This window comes from Perna viridis, chromosome 15 (assembly GCF_037379345.1).
Source record: "Perna viridis isolate PV_CMFRI_1.1 ecotype Kerala chromosome 15, ASM3737934v1, whole genome shotgun sequence".
Lineage (NCBI taxonomy): Eukaryota > Metazoa > Mollusca > Bivalvia > Mytilida > Mytilidae > Perna > Perna viridis.
The window spans coordinates 23,400,854-23,415,922 of record NC_142459.1 but is presented as its reverse complement, the minus strand read 5'-3'; the positions used below and the strand labels follow the sequence as shown (position 1 = coordinate 23,415,922).

The 15,069-nt window shown below is 33.0% G+C and overlaps 1 protein-coding gene across 15 annotated transcripts in view; it reads left to right on the top strand.

The window, feature by feature from the left end:
- The window catches only part of LOC148597530 (talin-2-like), a 112,867-nt gene that overhangs the window by 66,066 nt on the left and 31,732 nt on the right, over positions 1–15,069 (top strand). For all 15 annotated transcript variants that reach the window (XM_088562708.1, XM_088562710.1, XM_088562707.1 and 12 more), the window contains 18 exons: positions 143–310; positions 723–938; positions 1,352–1,465; positions 1,888–2,019; positions 2,371–2,499; positions 3,008–3,121; positions 3,550–3,663; positions 4,224–4,487; positions 4,934–5,017; positions 5,471–5,698; positions 6,511–6,630; positions 6,859–7,196; positions 7,462–7,555; positions 8,850–8,939; positions 11,068–11,190; positions 11,995–12,138; positions 14,328–14,630; positions 14,862–15,043. In XM_088562708.1, the coding sequence (XP_088418834.1) occupies positions 143–310; positions 723–938; positions 1,352–1,465; positions 1,888–2,019; positions 2,371–2,499; positions 3,008–3,121; positions 3,550–3,663; positions 4,224–4,487; positions 4,934–5,017; positions 5,471–5,698; positions 6,511–6,630; positions 6,859–7,196; positions 7,462–7,555; positions 8,850–8,939; positions 11,068–11,190; positions 11,995–12,138; positions 14,328–14,630; positions 14,862–15,043 (2,957 nt within the window). The remainder of the gene's footprint in view (positions 1–142; positions 311–722; positions 939–1,351; positions 1,466–1,887; positions 2,020–2,370; positions 2,500–3,007; positions 3,122–3,549; positions 3,664–4,223; positions 4,488–4,933; positions 5,018–5,470; positions 5,699–6,510; positions 6,631–6,858; positions 7,197–7,461; positions 7,556–8,849; positions 8,940–11,067; positions 11,191–11,994; positions 12,139–14,327; positions 14,631–14,861; positions 15,044–15,069) is intronic.

Below are 15,069 nucleotides of genomic sequence, written 5' to 3'. Positions count from 1 at the left end.
TTTTAGATTAACATACCCAGTATATTTTGTTAGAAATTATAATTCCAGCTTTGATTGTACCACAAAAAATTCTAAAATTTGTTTTGCACTTAAAAGTTTTTTTTACTTCCATAATTAATTAATTTTCTCCATTGTGTTTTAGGAAACTTTGCTTGCTCTTGCCAAGGCTGTAGCAGGAGCTACATCTGCACTGGTACTGAAGGCTAAAGGTGTGGCTAGTTCTACTGATGACCAAGGTCTTCAGAACAAAGTTATCAATTCTGCCACCAGCTGTGCTCTCGCCACATCACAACTTGTCGCTTGTACAAAGGTAAGTTATCAACTCTGCCACCAGCTGTGCTCTTGCCACATCACAACTTATCGCTTGTACTAAGGTAAGTTATCAACTCTGCCACCAGCTGTGCTCTCGCCACATCACAACCTGTCGCTTGTACTAAGGTAAGTATTGGATAAGTGGTTAAAAAACACATCTAGTCCTTGGGGATGACTTGATTTTGCATCAAATGTGGTATTTTCATTTTATGAATTCTATTTGCTTTGCATATTGTAAGATTTTACATTTGTAGTAATTCATTTGATAAGGAGATTCCCTAATAAATGGAAAATGAGTGTACCAATTTTTTCCCCAATTGTATAGAAACATTTTGTGTTCTCTTCCTGATAGTTGCATCAACCATTGTAGTATACTGTGTCAGTCAACTTCCTTCATTTTTATACATTAGGTGGTTGCACCAACTATTGCCAGTCCAGCCTGCCAGGAGCAGTTGATAGAAGCTGCCAAACAGGTTGCCCAGTCTGTTGAGGGAATCGTGGACGCTGCCCAACAGGCTTGCCGAGATGACAAACTCCTCCAGGACCTCGGAGGAGCAGCTACTGCGGTTACTCAAGCTCTTAATGACCTGTTACAACACATTAAGAAGGGAGCGGGTCCAACAAGTGTAAGTTTTGGAGTAGATTGAATTTATGATTTGTTTCCTCTGATTTTGAATAGTTTTTGATCATAAAGTAGAGAAATTATAAAGCCATGAGACTGAAGTTATTCCAGAATTTTAAAACTAATGTATTTTCTCGTCGATGTAGCAGTTGAAAATTTATAATACTGTATAGGATAATCAGTTGTTGAGGAAAAAATCAAGAAATTTTAAATATTAAGAAATGACCATGTTCTTTGCAAATGGATGTACATGTATTAAAATGCATTTTTGAGGGCCTGTACTTTGACAACTGTCTAATTTTCTTTGAAAAGGGAGATAATTTAGTATTATTTATTTTGAGTTTCAGGTTCACAATTAATCATGAAGGATTTAGAATTTTGGACTTGCAATTAATTATTAACGATTTTGAATTTTAGGCCCATGAAGCCCATGAAGAAGCTGTTGACACCATCCTTGCTGGAACAGATAAGATTGTCAGTTACTTTGGTGATGCACATGAAATGGTTAAACAAGCTAGGCAGTTGGCTCAGGTAAACATTATAAGTTCATAATTAGCATGTGTAACATTGTTAGTGTGGTACTTACACATTATGGTAAAAGGGTTATTTCTGTAGATCTGAAGTATCTAATTTTACAATAAAGATGTATTCAAGTTACTCTGGAAAAGAATGAAAAAAAAGTTTGTTGAAATCAATTCTATAGCATTGTGTCTTCATCAAAATTGAAATAAGGAAGAAAAGTGAAATGTATCAAGTTAATAAAAGGGAGATGGTTGGAGATATCCAAGGGTTAATTACACAGGCAGGTAAACTCTTGAGTTTTTGGGTGTGGGGGTACCTCATGGTCTTCTCACCAAGTATTCTCACCAAAAAACAAGTTCGCTAATCTTGCTATAACTCATGAGACAATTAATTTACATTTGGAGATAAGCTTGCATAATTTATATCAACAGGCAACCTCTATGTTGGTGAATGCCATCAAAGGAGATGCTGAAGGTCACTCCGACTCAGATATGCAGAAACGACTACTGGCTGCTGCTAAAGCTCTGGCTGATGCCACAGCTAAAATGGTGGAAGCAGCCAAGGTAAACAACCTTATTTTAGGATCTTTGTTGGTTGGTGCAATATAAAAGAGCTCCTTCTTTGGGGTCATGATTCTATGTTTTTGTATATAACATGACTGTCAGTATTAGATTTGTAAAATCCTGGGTTTTTATTTGACTGAACTTGAAAAATAGTAAATAAACTATGCTGAATTTTATATTTTCATGGTAAAGGAATAAATGATAACATTTCTTAATAATACAGAATTTAAAGTATTAGGTCGATTTTTATTCATAAAATTTTCATTGTTCATTGCTTCATAAGTGAAATGAAGGTATAGGATTAAGTATGTTTATTTTTCTGATTAATGACTGAAACCATCTGTATTTTAGGGATGTGCCTCCAATCCTAATGATGCTATGCAGCAACACAGGTTACGACAAGCTGCTGAAGATCTGAGATCAGCTACCAACATAGCTGCCAGTAATGCTCTGAAGAAAAAACTCATAAGAAGACTGGAGGTATGGTTTTGCTAACTGAGTGAAACATTGATGTTGTTATAGCAAATAAAATAGTTAACTTCAGGGAGTAGATTTGGCCTTATCTTCGCTGATGAGGTTCAGAAGAACTTCTTTAAGTTGCCATGTAGACAAGTAATTGACAAAGAGGTTTGCTCTTTCTATTTGCTACAGGTATTCAAATCTTTTTTGTCTGATTGCAAGTTTTAGATCTCCTTGTTAATTTTTCTTTCAACTACCTAAGACAGTGCATCAGGAAATGTTCATTGGAAAGACCAAGTCTATTCCCTGAAGTACACTGTTTTATTTTCTGTGATATTATCTATTGAATGTGATATCCATCTGATTTAGCATTGACACTGTAAGCCTTAATCACTAAAATTAAAACAAGAAAACAATTATGTGAGAAATTCAAGTAAGAAATTTAAGACAAAAAAAAAAGGCTGAGTTGTCAAAAAATTTTTTAAAAATCTTTTCTCAGTATCATATTTTACTTTTTTGTCCATTACAGAATGCAGCCAGACAGGCAGCCTCAGCCTCTACACAGCTAGTGAATGCGGCTAATGCTGCCAATACCACAAACAAGAATACCACATCACAGCACCAGCTGGATGTACAGATCAAGGTGAATATAAGACTGACAAAAATTTCTCCCATTCATAGGCTTCTATCAAACTAGTGAAAAGATGTCAAGTTCTTAAAAGCTAATAGCCCTTACCTTGTAATTTTTGGCTGGGTTTTGAACAAGGAGATTACTATATGAAAACCCCCTATCACATTCTGAGATCAATTGATGATGAAATTGTGTCTCCAATGTATTATCTTGGCTATTTAATGTTCATTGTTGTGTGTTTCTGTTTTCCCTGTCCAGTCTTTATCCTTGGAATTTATACTTTTGATTTCTGCTCGATTCTTTCTGAGAAGAAAATTTTCATAAACTTCATGTGAGATATGGCTATAAAGTACTGAGTATGGCTTAAGTGGTTTGTCATTTGATTGTTGCTTGAAGTATGGATGCTAATGATGAATATCAATGTGGTGTTTATATTTCAGGAAATGAACGAAGAGCTACCTAAATTAGTACAGGCATTCAGAGCTTCTATGTTGAACACAGACAGTGCTACAGCTCAGCTCAACCTGATTAACCAGAGTAAAGACTTTATACAGGTTTGTTGTAGCAAAATTGCACAGCTGAATCTAATATTATGCAGTTGAATCTGTCTGAATGAAAACCATTTTATGGAGCTATATCTTAGTCCTTTTTTCTTGGTCAGAACCAAAAAGATTAATTACATATAGATGTTACTATTTTGATAAGTCTTGAGATACATAGTTGAACAAAACCTGTATCATTCAAAACTTTAATAAAGTTCAAATTCCTAGTTTAAACTTTATTTATCTAATGTCCGTTTCCAATGTTAAGTTGAAAATTATTATGTCAGTCAACTATATAAAGATAAAAATTGTAAGAAGTGGTAAATAAAAAATTAAAATAGAGATGTAAAACAAATAAACAAACCTCACAATAATTCTTAGAATTTATTCAAAATTTCTCTCAGTATTAGCCACTACTGCAAGATGTTCAACATAAGAATTGTGGTCATTGTAAACAAGAGTCGTAAGTTACGACGTCATAGTAAATCAAAGTATTGTGACGTCACAATTTACGACTAATTTTACACTTACGATTTTTTGTGAAAATGACCATTGTATTTTAAAAATTGTAGCCTGCCAGTGCTTTAATAGCTGCTGCCAATGCTGCCAACCCAACTATTGGTGATCAAGCAATGGCCTTGAACCTTAGCCACAGTGTCAAGGTCATGTCCAATGCCCTGGCTGAACTGAGGTCAGCTACAAATAAATCAGAGGAGGCTTATGGATCACTGGAGATTGATAGTGCCTTAGATCAGCTGGTTACCTTGGATACTGAACTTGTTGAAGTCAAGAGGTCAGCTCAGCAAGGTCAACTTAGGCCATTGCCTGGAGAAACTGTAAGTATATGATATTTATAGATTGTTATCATCTTTATAGGATCAATTTTCTCCTGAATCACTGAGAGTCTGACAACAAATGAAAATAAAAACAAAAAAATTTTCTTTGCCATATGAGGAAATGACTTAGTTCAGTGATGGTGAGATAAAATGTATCATGTGAAGATGACCAAATATATATTTATCTTTATTTAGTCTTTTAAGTTGATGATGCTTATACTGGTAAAAGTACATGTGTAAATATTTTCTAGAGGTTAGTAGATAACTTAGATTACAAGTAATCAAGTAATGTTCAAAATTGTGTGTAATTTAACAACAAGTGAAAATTTATAGATATAACTTACTTGGTTCTGACAGTATTGATAAAGATCTAGGTTTTATCGATTTCAAAACAATGTACAAAGTGCTTTTTACACTTAACTGTAATTTATTATCATTGTTTGCAGGCTGAGTCTGTGGCTACCAAACTTGGAGCTACATCAAAGACAGTAGGGTCTGCCATGGCACAACTACTTACTGCTGCTTCACAGGTATGTCAGCGGTTTACTAGTGTTGTCTTTGTTTTTGTTTTTTGTCTGCAAATTTTGTCTTAAAAAGTGTTTTATTTAGTACTTTTCTCATCTGCAACAATAAAAATGACAGTTTAATAAATTTAATTATATTTGCTTGACTAGACACTCATTTAAAAAAATGAGAACACTCCAAAGGTCAAAGTCCACTTACCAAAACACTACTGATTAGAAGTTAAAATGATAGTACTGTAAAACTTGTCTTAACCAAAACCTGAATTCTGTTCAAACCAGATGCTTTTTGAAATCCCATCATATCAATTCCTCCTTCCTGAAGTGAACAAATCATTCAGTCTAAAAGAGGTTTCATTTAAAATTTCACAGTATCAAGAATTTTGGTGGCTTTTTTGTGGGTGAACTGGTGAAATGTTTAATGGACAAAGAGAATTAATTTGGAATTTTGTATATTTACAGGGCAATGATAACTATGTTGGTATTGCTGCCAAGGATACAGCTAATGCCCTGAGAGTACTGGCCGATGCCACCAGGGGTGTGGCAGCCACTACAGATGACCGAGAGGTACAGGAACTTGTCGTGGACAGTGCAAGGGAGGTTATTAGTCAATCTATCAAGTTACTGGACGAAGCTAAGAAAGCAATGAATGACCCAGAAAATCCTGAAAATCAACAACGCCTTAACCAGGTATGGACATTTCACTTTTAGAAAATTACAGTGCCTTAACCAGGTATGGACATTTCACTTTTAGAAAATAACAATGTCTTAACCAGGTATAGACATTTCATTATGAGAAAATAATAGTACCTTAGTCAGGTATGGACATTTTACTATTAGGAAATAACAATGCCTTAACCAGGTATAGACATTTCATTATGAGAAAATAATTGTACCTTAGTCAGGTATGGACATTTTACTATTAGGAAATAACAATGCCTTAACCAGGTATAGACATTTCATTATGAGAAAATAATAGTACCTGAGACAGGTATGGACATTTTACTATTAGGAAATAACAATGCCTTAACCAGGTATAGATATTTCATTATGAGAAAATAATAGTACCTTAGTCAGGTATGGACATTTTACTATTAGGAAATAACAATGCCTTAACCAGGTATAGATATTTCATTATGAGAAAATAATAGTACCTTAGACAGGTATGGACATTTTACTATTAGAAAATCAGTTGCCTTAACCAGATATGGGCATTTCATTATTAGTAATTTTATTGGGCACCTTCATTTAAAAAATGAAAAAAGGAAAGCCAATTTTTTTTAAATAGAATATGAAAAGTTGTGAAGATATTTAAGAAACATAGGCAAAAAGTAAACCTGTATTTATTTATTCAGTATAGAACTATATAGTTGTATGAGACATATCTTTATACAGTTGAACATATTTTGGTTAAAAATACATGTATACATAAACCATATTGAAAATGTAGCAATCAAAAAAAAGGTTAAGTTTAAAGACAGATATGACATTTTATGTTGCAGGTTGCCAAGTCAGTGTCTAATGCTCTGAACAACTGTGTTAACACTTTACCAGGACAAAGAGATGTTGATAATGCTATCCGGCAAATTACAGATACTAGTCAGGCTTTGGCTACAACGCAGGTAAATGCCTTTCACGACACATTAGAACCAATAACAGTGTGTGGGCAGTGTGTCTATTATTCTCTTTTGTAAATTAGATATAGAACTTTTAAACTTTAGTTTGTTGTTTATAATTTGGTTGTCGAGGTAACAGTTTCGGTCTGTGTTACTCAAAAAATGCAAATAAATGTGACATATGTTTGTATGAGGTACCTGAAATGTTCATATTTTTTTCTATTATTTTTTTAGTTTCCATCCACAACTAAGAGCTTCCAAGATGTACAGCTGGAGATGAATAGTGTTGCTGTCAACTTGAATCAAGCTGCTAGTGACATTGTACATTCTTCTCGTGGAGCACCAAAACTTCTTGCTGAATCGTCACGTCAATACAGCTCCACCTATGAAGAGTTTGTACATACTGGTTTGACTATTGCTGGTATGACTAAAGACCAAGAAACACAGGGACAAATTGTTGGAGGATTGAAAAATGTTTCTATGGTTTCTAGTAAATTGTTGATGGCTGCTAAGCAAGTGTCAGCTGATCCCAACGCTCCAAACTCCAAAAATCTCCTTCAGAATGCTGCCAGGTATAGTTCATGTGCCACAAATATGAAAAATTTGTTTTTCTTACCTGTCTAACATATAGGCATGAAAGCATACCTGTTTTCCACACCTAGGTAGAGCTTTATATGGTTACCTTATTGGCTATATTCAAGAGGAAAAAAATACATATTACAAAAATAGTATCTACTTCAGTACTTACAAACTGCACTGATGAAAATTACTAGTGTTTTTTTATTTGAATCCATAAAATACGGTGAGTAAATCATATTTTTATTTATTTATTTACAGAGCAGTAACAGAGAGCATCAATCAGCTGATTAATACATGTACAGTATCAGCACCAGGTCAGAAGGAATGTGATAACGCCCTCAGACAGATTCAGGTACGGATATATTCTACAATATTGTAATATAAATACTAAATATTACATGCCAAAACCTATATCATGTGCCCAATCAACCTGAGACTTCTATATCACCCAAAGGGCAACTGACCTATGGGGTGATTAAAAAATAAATGACAGAAACTCCATTTTATCATTGTTTTACCATGGGCTTGCCATTAATGTCACTTGGGGTTAAATAACAACATAAATGGGCAGCCCATGGTAAAACAATGATAAAATGGAGTTTCTGTCATTTATTTTTTAATCACCCCATAGGTCAGTTGCCCTTTGGGTGATATAGAAGTCTCAGGTTGATTGGGCACATGGGTTAAATAACAACATAAATGGGCAGCCCATGGTAAAACAATGATAAAATGGAGTTTCTGTCATTTATTTTTTAATCACCCCATAGGTCAGTTGCCCTTTGGGTGATATAGAAGTCTCAGGTTGATTGGGCACATGGGTTAAATAACAACATAAATGGGCAGCCCATGGTAAAACAATGATAAAATGGAGTTTCTGTCATTTATTTTTTAATCACCCCATAGGTCAGTTGCCCTTTGGGTGATATAGAAGTCTCAGGTTGATTGGGCACATGGGTTAAATAACAACATAAATGGGCAGCCCATGGTAAAACAATGATAAAATATAGTTTCTGTCATTTATTTAGATTCTAACAAGACTAGTTTCTTCATATTTTTGAATAGATTCAACCTACGTGTTGCACTAAATGACATTTTGACATGTCATATTTATTATATCATTAAATATACTTCATGTGGATTCTGAGTAGGGGTGGGTCGTAGGTTTTGGAGTGTCATGTAGGGTAAACGATATAGAGTTTAAACAATCACTTGTAATGCATGTACAAAAAAATGAATATTTTAATCCAACTATAACTGTGTATCATGTAGATCATTTTGATGCTTCTATCAAAACTACTATTAAAGGCACCAAAACTGTAAGTTTCAAACCAAGGTTATAAATCACTTTCACAAACATAATTAAAGTAAAACAGTTGGTCTTATACAGAGAGGCAGAATACCATAAATTCCACATTCTGAAATTTTCAAATAATAATAATAAAAAAGAATGTTCTTCTAAATGTTCTTGACAAGTATTGAAGAAAGATTCTAAAAGTTCTCACCATCCCAAATTGCTTCTTGAGATAATGAAAAAAAGAAATGCATCTAATGCATTGTAAATTGAAAAGAAATATGATCTATAGATTTTGACCTATCACCATATGTTTGGTGAAACAAACACAGCCATGTTTTCTTATGTATTTCAGATGATGGAGAATTTGCTAGACAGTGCAAATGAACCTGTTACAGACATGTCCTACTTTGATTGTTTGGATGCTGTCATGGAGAGGTCAAAGGTCAGTATATGTTACATTATATATATTACTATAAAGCATGTCAGGTTTTGTGTAAGGTTCAGATCTACTAAGCTTTATCTATGTAAACATACTATCAAAGGAATTAGACCAACTCATAGTGTAATTGTTAATTTGGTCACTTCATGTAGGATCTTACAACACTCCATTCTACTTCCTGTTTAGGTGTCCTTTTCAGAATCCTCAGGTTTTTCCCTTCTAACGATGCTTTCAAAATCGTGAAAGCTGAAATCTGATTGGCTGATCAGAAAGGACTTGTAAACAGAAAGTAGAACTGGGTGTTCTTAGAACCTACATATAACGACTGAACAGAATAATGAGTAGGTCTAATTTGAATTAGATTGTCATCATTTACATGTACTAATTTATCTTAGCATTTTATAGACAGCTTTTCTCTTTTCTCCAGCTTTACTTACCTTTAAGTTGTGATTTGTATTTTTGCTTTAGTTTTATAGAGCATGATTAGATGATGTATTATCTTACTGGTTAAAGGATCATTTCAGGGACGAATCTGGGTAAAGTGTTTTACTTTCTGTCCAATAGGCCACACAAACATAAATCACTGGTTCAATATCTTGTTTAGGCCAATCTATTGGAAATGTTGGTTTGCACAATTTACTGAAATACATTCTCTCAGTGTTGGATCTGTTTTTTTTTTTTTTACTTTGTAATTTATATAAAAAAGAACCTTATTTTGAGATACCTATATTCAACCTGAAAGACAACTACAATTCTTTTTTTTTTTCTGTAAAATTGCACATAAAAATACTTTCATTCGGCAAGAGTTGAGGATTTATGGGCGGAGTGTTGTTCTCTGTACACTATTGATATTGTGTGAGATCGAACCAGAAATATTGTTTCTGTGACCTAACACTTAGTTCTGAATGCTAAACATTGCTATGACTTGAGATTTTCTTATTTTACCCTACCCCTTTCATTGCTTTTGAAGTTTGTTAATCAGAACTTGACCAATTCATAGCATGATATTCCTTCCCTAAAATGTGTAGACATGGTTTATTTTGCAGCTAGGACTTGCTTTAAAAGACTTAAAACTTTAAAAAGTTGTTTATTTTGAATTTATAAGAAGTAATCACTTTAAAAGATTACTGTGAAGGAACCTTTTTTTTGGTGGTAATGGAATTTTTTTATGCATCATAATTTTCTTTGAAGAATATATTCACAACTATGTTATGGGTCATACCGCAAAAATTTAAAAATAAAGCTGCTGAGAAAATTTCAATGTATACAGTAGAAATATGTATATGTAATGGTACTAAACTAAATTTACTAAGAAAAAGTATTTAGCAAGCAGCTGCAAATGAACCACTTATACACTAATTTAGTTTTATTCGATTGAATTTAGATTACTGTTGGTATAGATATATTGAGCTAACCAGGCATGTTTGGTGTATGGCAAGTTTTTTTTTATTGTATTGATAAATCCATCTTAATTTTGTTGTTTTTTTTATTTTAGTAAATGAAAGTAGATTATATTACATGCTTTGATTAGCTTTGCTGTGGAGCCATTTTTTTTTTATGAATAAGAGATTCATTACATCATCAGTCTAAAATAATGCCATCATGAAGTTATGACCAAGTTTTTTTCAATTGAATTTATAAATTGAAAAGTCAGTTTTATGTGAAAAAGGTATTTAGATATATTAAATTATTTTTGCGTATCTTCCTAAACTTTGGTTAAGATTAATGCTTCACATAGTTAATTTTAAGTAATAAATAAATAAAAAAAATCTACTAAGTATATTCTAGGTTAATTTGAACATTTTTAAACATTTGATTGATGTTTCCTAAAGAGAGGGATGGATGGGCACTTGTTCTTACATAAATATAAGTTTCATTTAGAAGTTTAGTGTCTTATCATAAAAGGACAGTCTTATTATTATAGTAAAAATGTCAATGTTTTATACCAATTGCTTAAGAGTCCTCATTCTTTTTCAACTCAAATTTCTACCAATAAGATCACTTGAAACTGAAGATTTGAGGAAAAACACAGGACTTAACAGAATTCTCAAGTTGAGATTTTTTTTTTTATGAAACCCAGGCCAGTTGAAACATCCTTTATTTATCTAAGCTATATTGTTATTTTTTCCAGAACCTTGGTGAAGCCATGACAGGTATAACCAATCATGCTAAGAAAGGAGAACTAGATAACTTCTGTGATTCTGTTCAGAACTTTGCCAACTCTGTCTGTGGATTGACCGAGGCTTCATCACAGGTATGTGTACTATTTATACTTTAAACCAACTTTCACCGCAGATAAGTCCTAACATTATTGAGATCGTGTTAAGTAGAGAAAAGTAAATTCTTGTAAAATCAAATCGATATCCTGAAATGCAAATATAAGTTGGTTAATAGTGTGTCAATCCATATCACAAACGTACGTGTGTAACCACATGATAAATGTACATGTGTAACCACATGATAAATCTACGTGTGTAACCACATGATAAATGATGAAAACTATGTCTTGAGTGAGGCTACACAGGCAAAATTATTTCACATGATTTTCACACGAATTTCACCTGAATTGAGCAAATAAACTAAGTGACAGAGTTCACATGAAATTCGGGTGAATGGAGCCTTCACGTAAAATTCACACGAAATGTTCACATAAAATTCTTGTTAGTGAATTTCACATGAAAATCATGTTAATTTTATGTGAATTTCACATGAATTTCATGTGAAGCTTGATTAACATGAATTTCACGTGAAAAATATTTGCCTGTGTACATGTTTATCTAGGTAGACTGTCAATGTTAGCAGCTAATATGTTGATAAGCTTGCTTAACATGTTTGACAGAGAGAAAGCAAATAGAGTTGACTTTATGTAAGATATTGGAGAAACTTTCAGAATGGCAATCATATATTCAGTTTGAAGGTTAATGGCTTAATTTCTTTCCTAAAATTTAGTTTGAAAAAAAAAAAAAAAACACACACACACCCAAAAAAAAAAGGACAAATCTTTTGATTTTTTGTTATGTATATCTGGAAACATTTCCTTTTCCATTTTGTGTTGCAGGCTGCCTATTTGGTAGGAATCTCTGACAAGGCTTCTGAGCCAGGGCGTCCAGGATTAGTTGATCAGTCACAATTTGCCCGGGCAAACCAGGCAATACAGCTTGCCTGCCAAAACCTGGCAAATCCTGCCAGTTCTCAGCAACAGGTATGTGGTAGACTTAGGTGCACTGTGTAAAATTAGTAATCAATAGAGACATATATGTTTAAGCACAATTGGCTCTGAACTTGACCACCTCTTTTCTGGCAAAAATTTTCCACCTAACTAAAGTGTTTAAACAGTTATAGGCAACCCTTTAGCATCAAAGGATCAACCAGGTTTGTGAACACATACGTTCCTTCATTCATGAAGAAATATTTTGCATGATAGCAGTATTAGTAGCAAATTGAAGGATATATCAATAAAAATGTGAACTGTTCTTTACGACACTAAATATTCCTTATCACTCCCTCATAATGAAGCTTCATTTATCTGTATATAGAATTAACTAATACTGCTAATTGATATTTTATGTTTCCCATGTAATTGGATATGAGAGGTTAAAGAAAAACATCAGATAAATTATTTTGATGAAATTTTGCTCTTTTTATAAGTACTACTCTACCTGGGCAGCTCGGTCAATGGTACGTCTCCTGCATACGCGTCTGTATGTCTGTAGACTATCTTCAAGTTTTTAGTTCTGTCTGATCATACTGCTATGTTTTAATTTGATTATTATAATAAATTCACTGTCTGAGTCAGTCAATGCAGACAGGTTTAAATTGTTGGTTTTTAATTTATTCCTTTGTAATTTTTTGGTTTTAAAACATATGTGAGTTAAATGAACAAAAATATACCCTTTTAGCCTTTGAAGATAAAAGAATTAAAAAAAAATCTCTTCTTTTTATTTTTGTATTAAAGTAGATAATTTCATCATTTCATTAATTTTAACTTTTTACCACCTAAATTATTTTCATGACTTTTACATTTCTTCACCTCATACTATTTTAGTAAAAGACCTGATGCATTATCTGACTGAATGTTTATATCTCCCCTAATCACTATTGTCTCGTCTGCTAGTTAGGGACACCTATACATACAAATATGTGATGCAACACCTTTAACTATTCACTAAATATGATGTAGACAAGAAATCTGACATCCCTCCTTACCTCCCATTTAAAAGTCAAAAACCATTAGCCTTGCCTTGGTATTTGTTTACTGTGTTCCCTCCAACTGTTAGTTGTATTATACTACCCCAAAAAAGTCTTGAAAAATCAAACTTCAAGCATAAGTTGCATTACCTTTTTTTTATTTTTCCACACCAGAAATTTTTTTAAAGATTGATGAGCTGTGTTGTTTGTCTTCTGTGCTGAGTGCGCCAATTTTATATTTTATTTTTCCTTTATTATTTCTGGATTCTTCCTATTTACATGTTGTGTTTATTGTTATTTGCTTAAAGCCCTGTGATTTTTTTTGTAACAGATGAAGTTGGGATATTTAACCTCATTGACTTCTATTACAAACTTCATTCCGACATTTTTTTGTAATTTTTTTCTTCTTGTGTTTCAATTATCATTAAAATATGATTTCCCCTTTTCTTGGCTATCAGAAATTTTGTCAAATATATTAAGATATGTTTGGGCACAGTTGTTTTATCAATAATATTCATACTAAAATGAAATACTAATTCAAATGTACAATAAATACATATGAATGCAACAGTGCATTACAATACCCACAAGGAATGCTCCTGAATGAAGAAGCAATGACTTACCACATTTAGCAGTCATAAATATTACCAAAAAAATATCAGTTAACAGTAGATTCTATGGAATGATATGCTAATAAACTTTACATATCTGAACTTTTTGATAAATGAAGTTACTACATGTACATATAGGGACAAGTTCTGGACATAAACAAATTTTAGTTAATTACCTGTATAAATGTGTATTGAATTTTAAAAAAAATTTCCATCATAATTATCAAGGGTTTTTTTTTTCAAATCAAGTTCTGTGTTAGAGGGTTTGTCATTATTGATGCCATGGATTTTAGAATTAGGCTGTCATTTTTCAAACCAATCCAAATCATTGTGCAATCCAAAAAAGATTTGTTGACTTTTTGATTTGTATCTTACCAAAAAAGAAAAAAGAGAAGAATTTAGGATAAACAAAATGATAAAAATATTTTGTTTATCTCCCTTCAGATTATTGAGAATGGTGGGTTGGAGAACAGCAAATAAAATTACCATTCATCTATATCAGAAATATAAGTGCTGATTAGATTAAGAATGTACATTATATATACTTGTATTCAAGTCCATTATTCTATTAGTACTTCTACTGTGATTGTAGGTTCTTTCTGCTGCAACAGTTGTAGCCAAACACACCTCCTCTCTCTGTAACGCCTGTCGCTTGGCATCTTCCAAAACCACTAATCCTGTGGCAAAGAGACATTTTGTACAAAGTGCCAAAGACGTAGCCAACAGTACAGCTGCACTAGTTAAGGCAATAAAAGCATTGGACAGTGATTTTACTGAAGAGAATCGTCAACGATGTGCTGAGGCAGCCAAACCATTGATTAATGCTGTTGATGAGTTATCTACCTTTGCTTCTTCACCAGAGTTCGCTAGTATGCCTGCTAAGATCAGTCCTGAGGTATACTTATACTGTTATTATCACATATAACGGGATGTTTTTATATACTTTTTCACTGAAATGTTAAGGTGCTACCATTTAAGATGCAAAGACAATCAAATTAATCATAGCATCTTTTATGGTGCAAGCTAAATTTTCAACACATTTTACTGTAGAAATTTAAATTATCTGTGAATGCATAAAAAGCTGTCATATTGCATGTTTTAAATATTATGAAATGAAATTTTTCAGGCAAGAATTGCCCAAGAACCTATTATTGCTGCAGGCAAGGCAATGATAGGTGGAGCTTCCAACATGGTACAAGCTGCAAAACAATTGGCTGTCAATCCAAAAGACCCGCCCACCTACCAGATGTATTCCAATCACTCCAAGAGTGTATCTGATGCAATCAAGAAACTAGTTGCCTCCATCAAGTAAGTTGTAATATGATTAGAGCCTA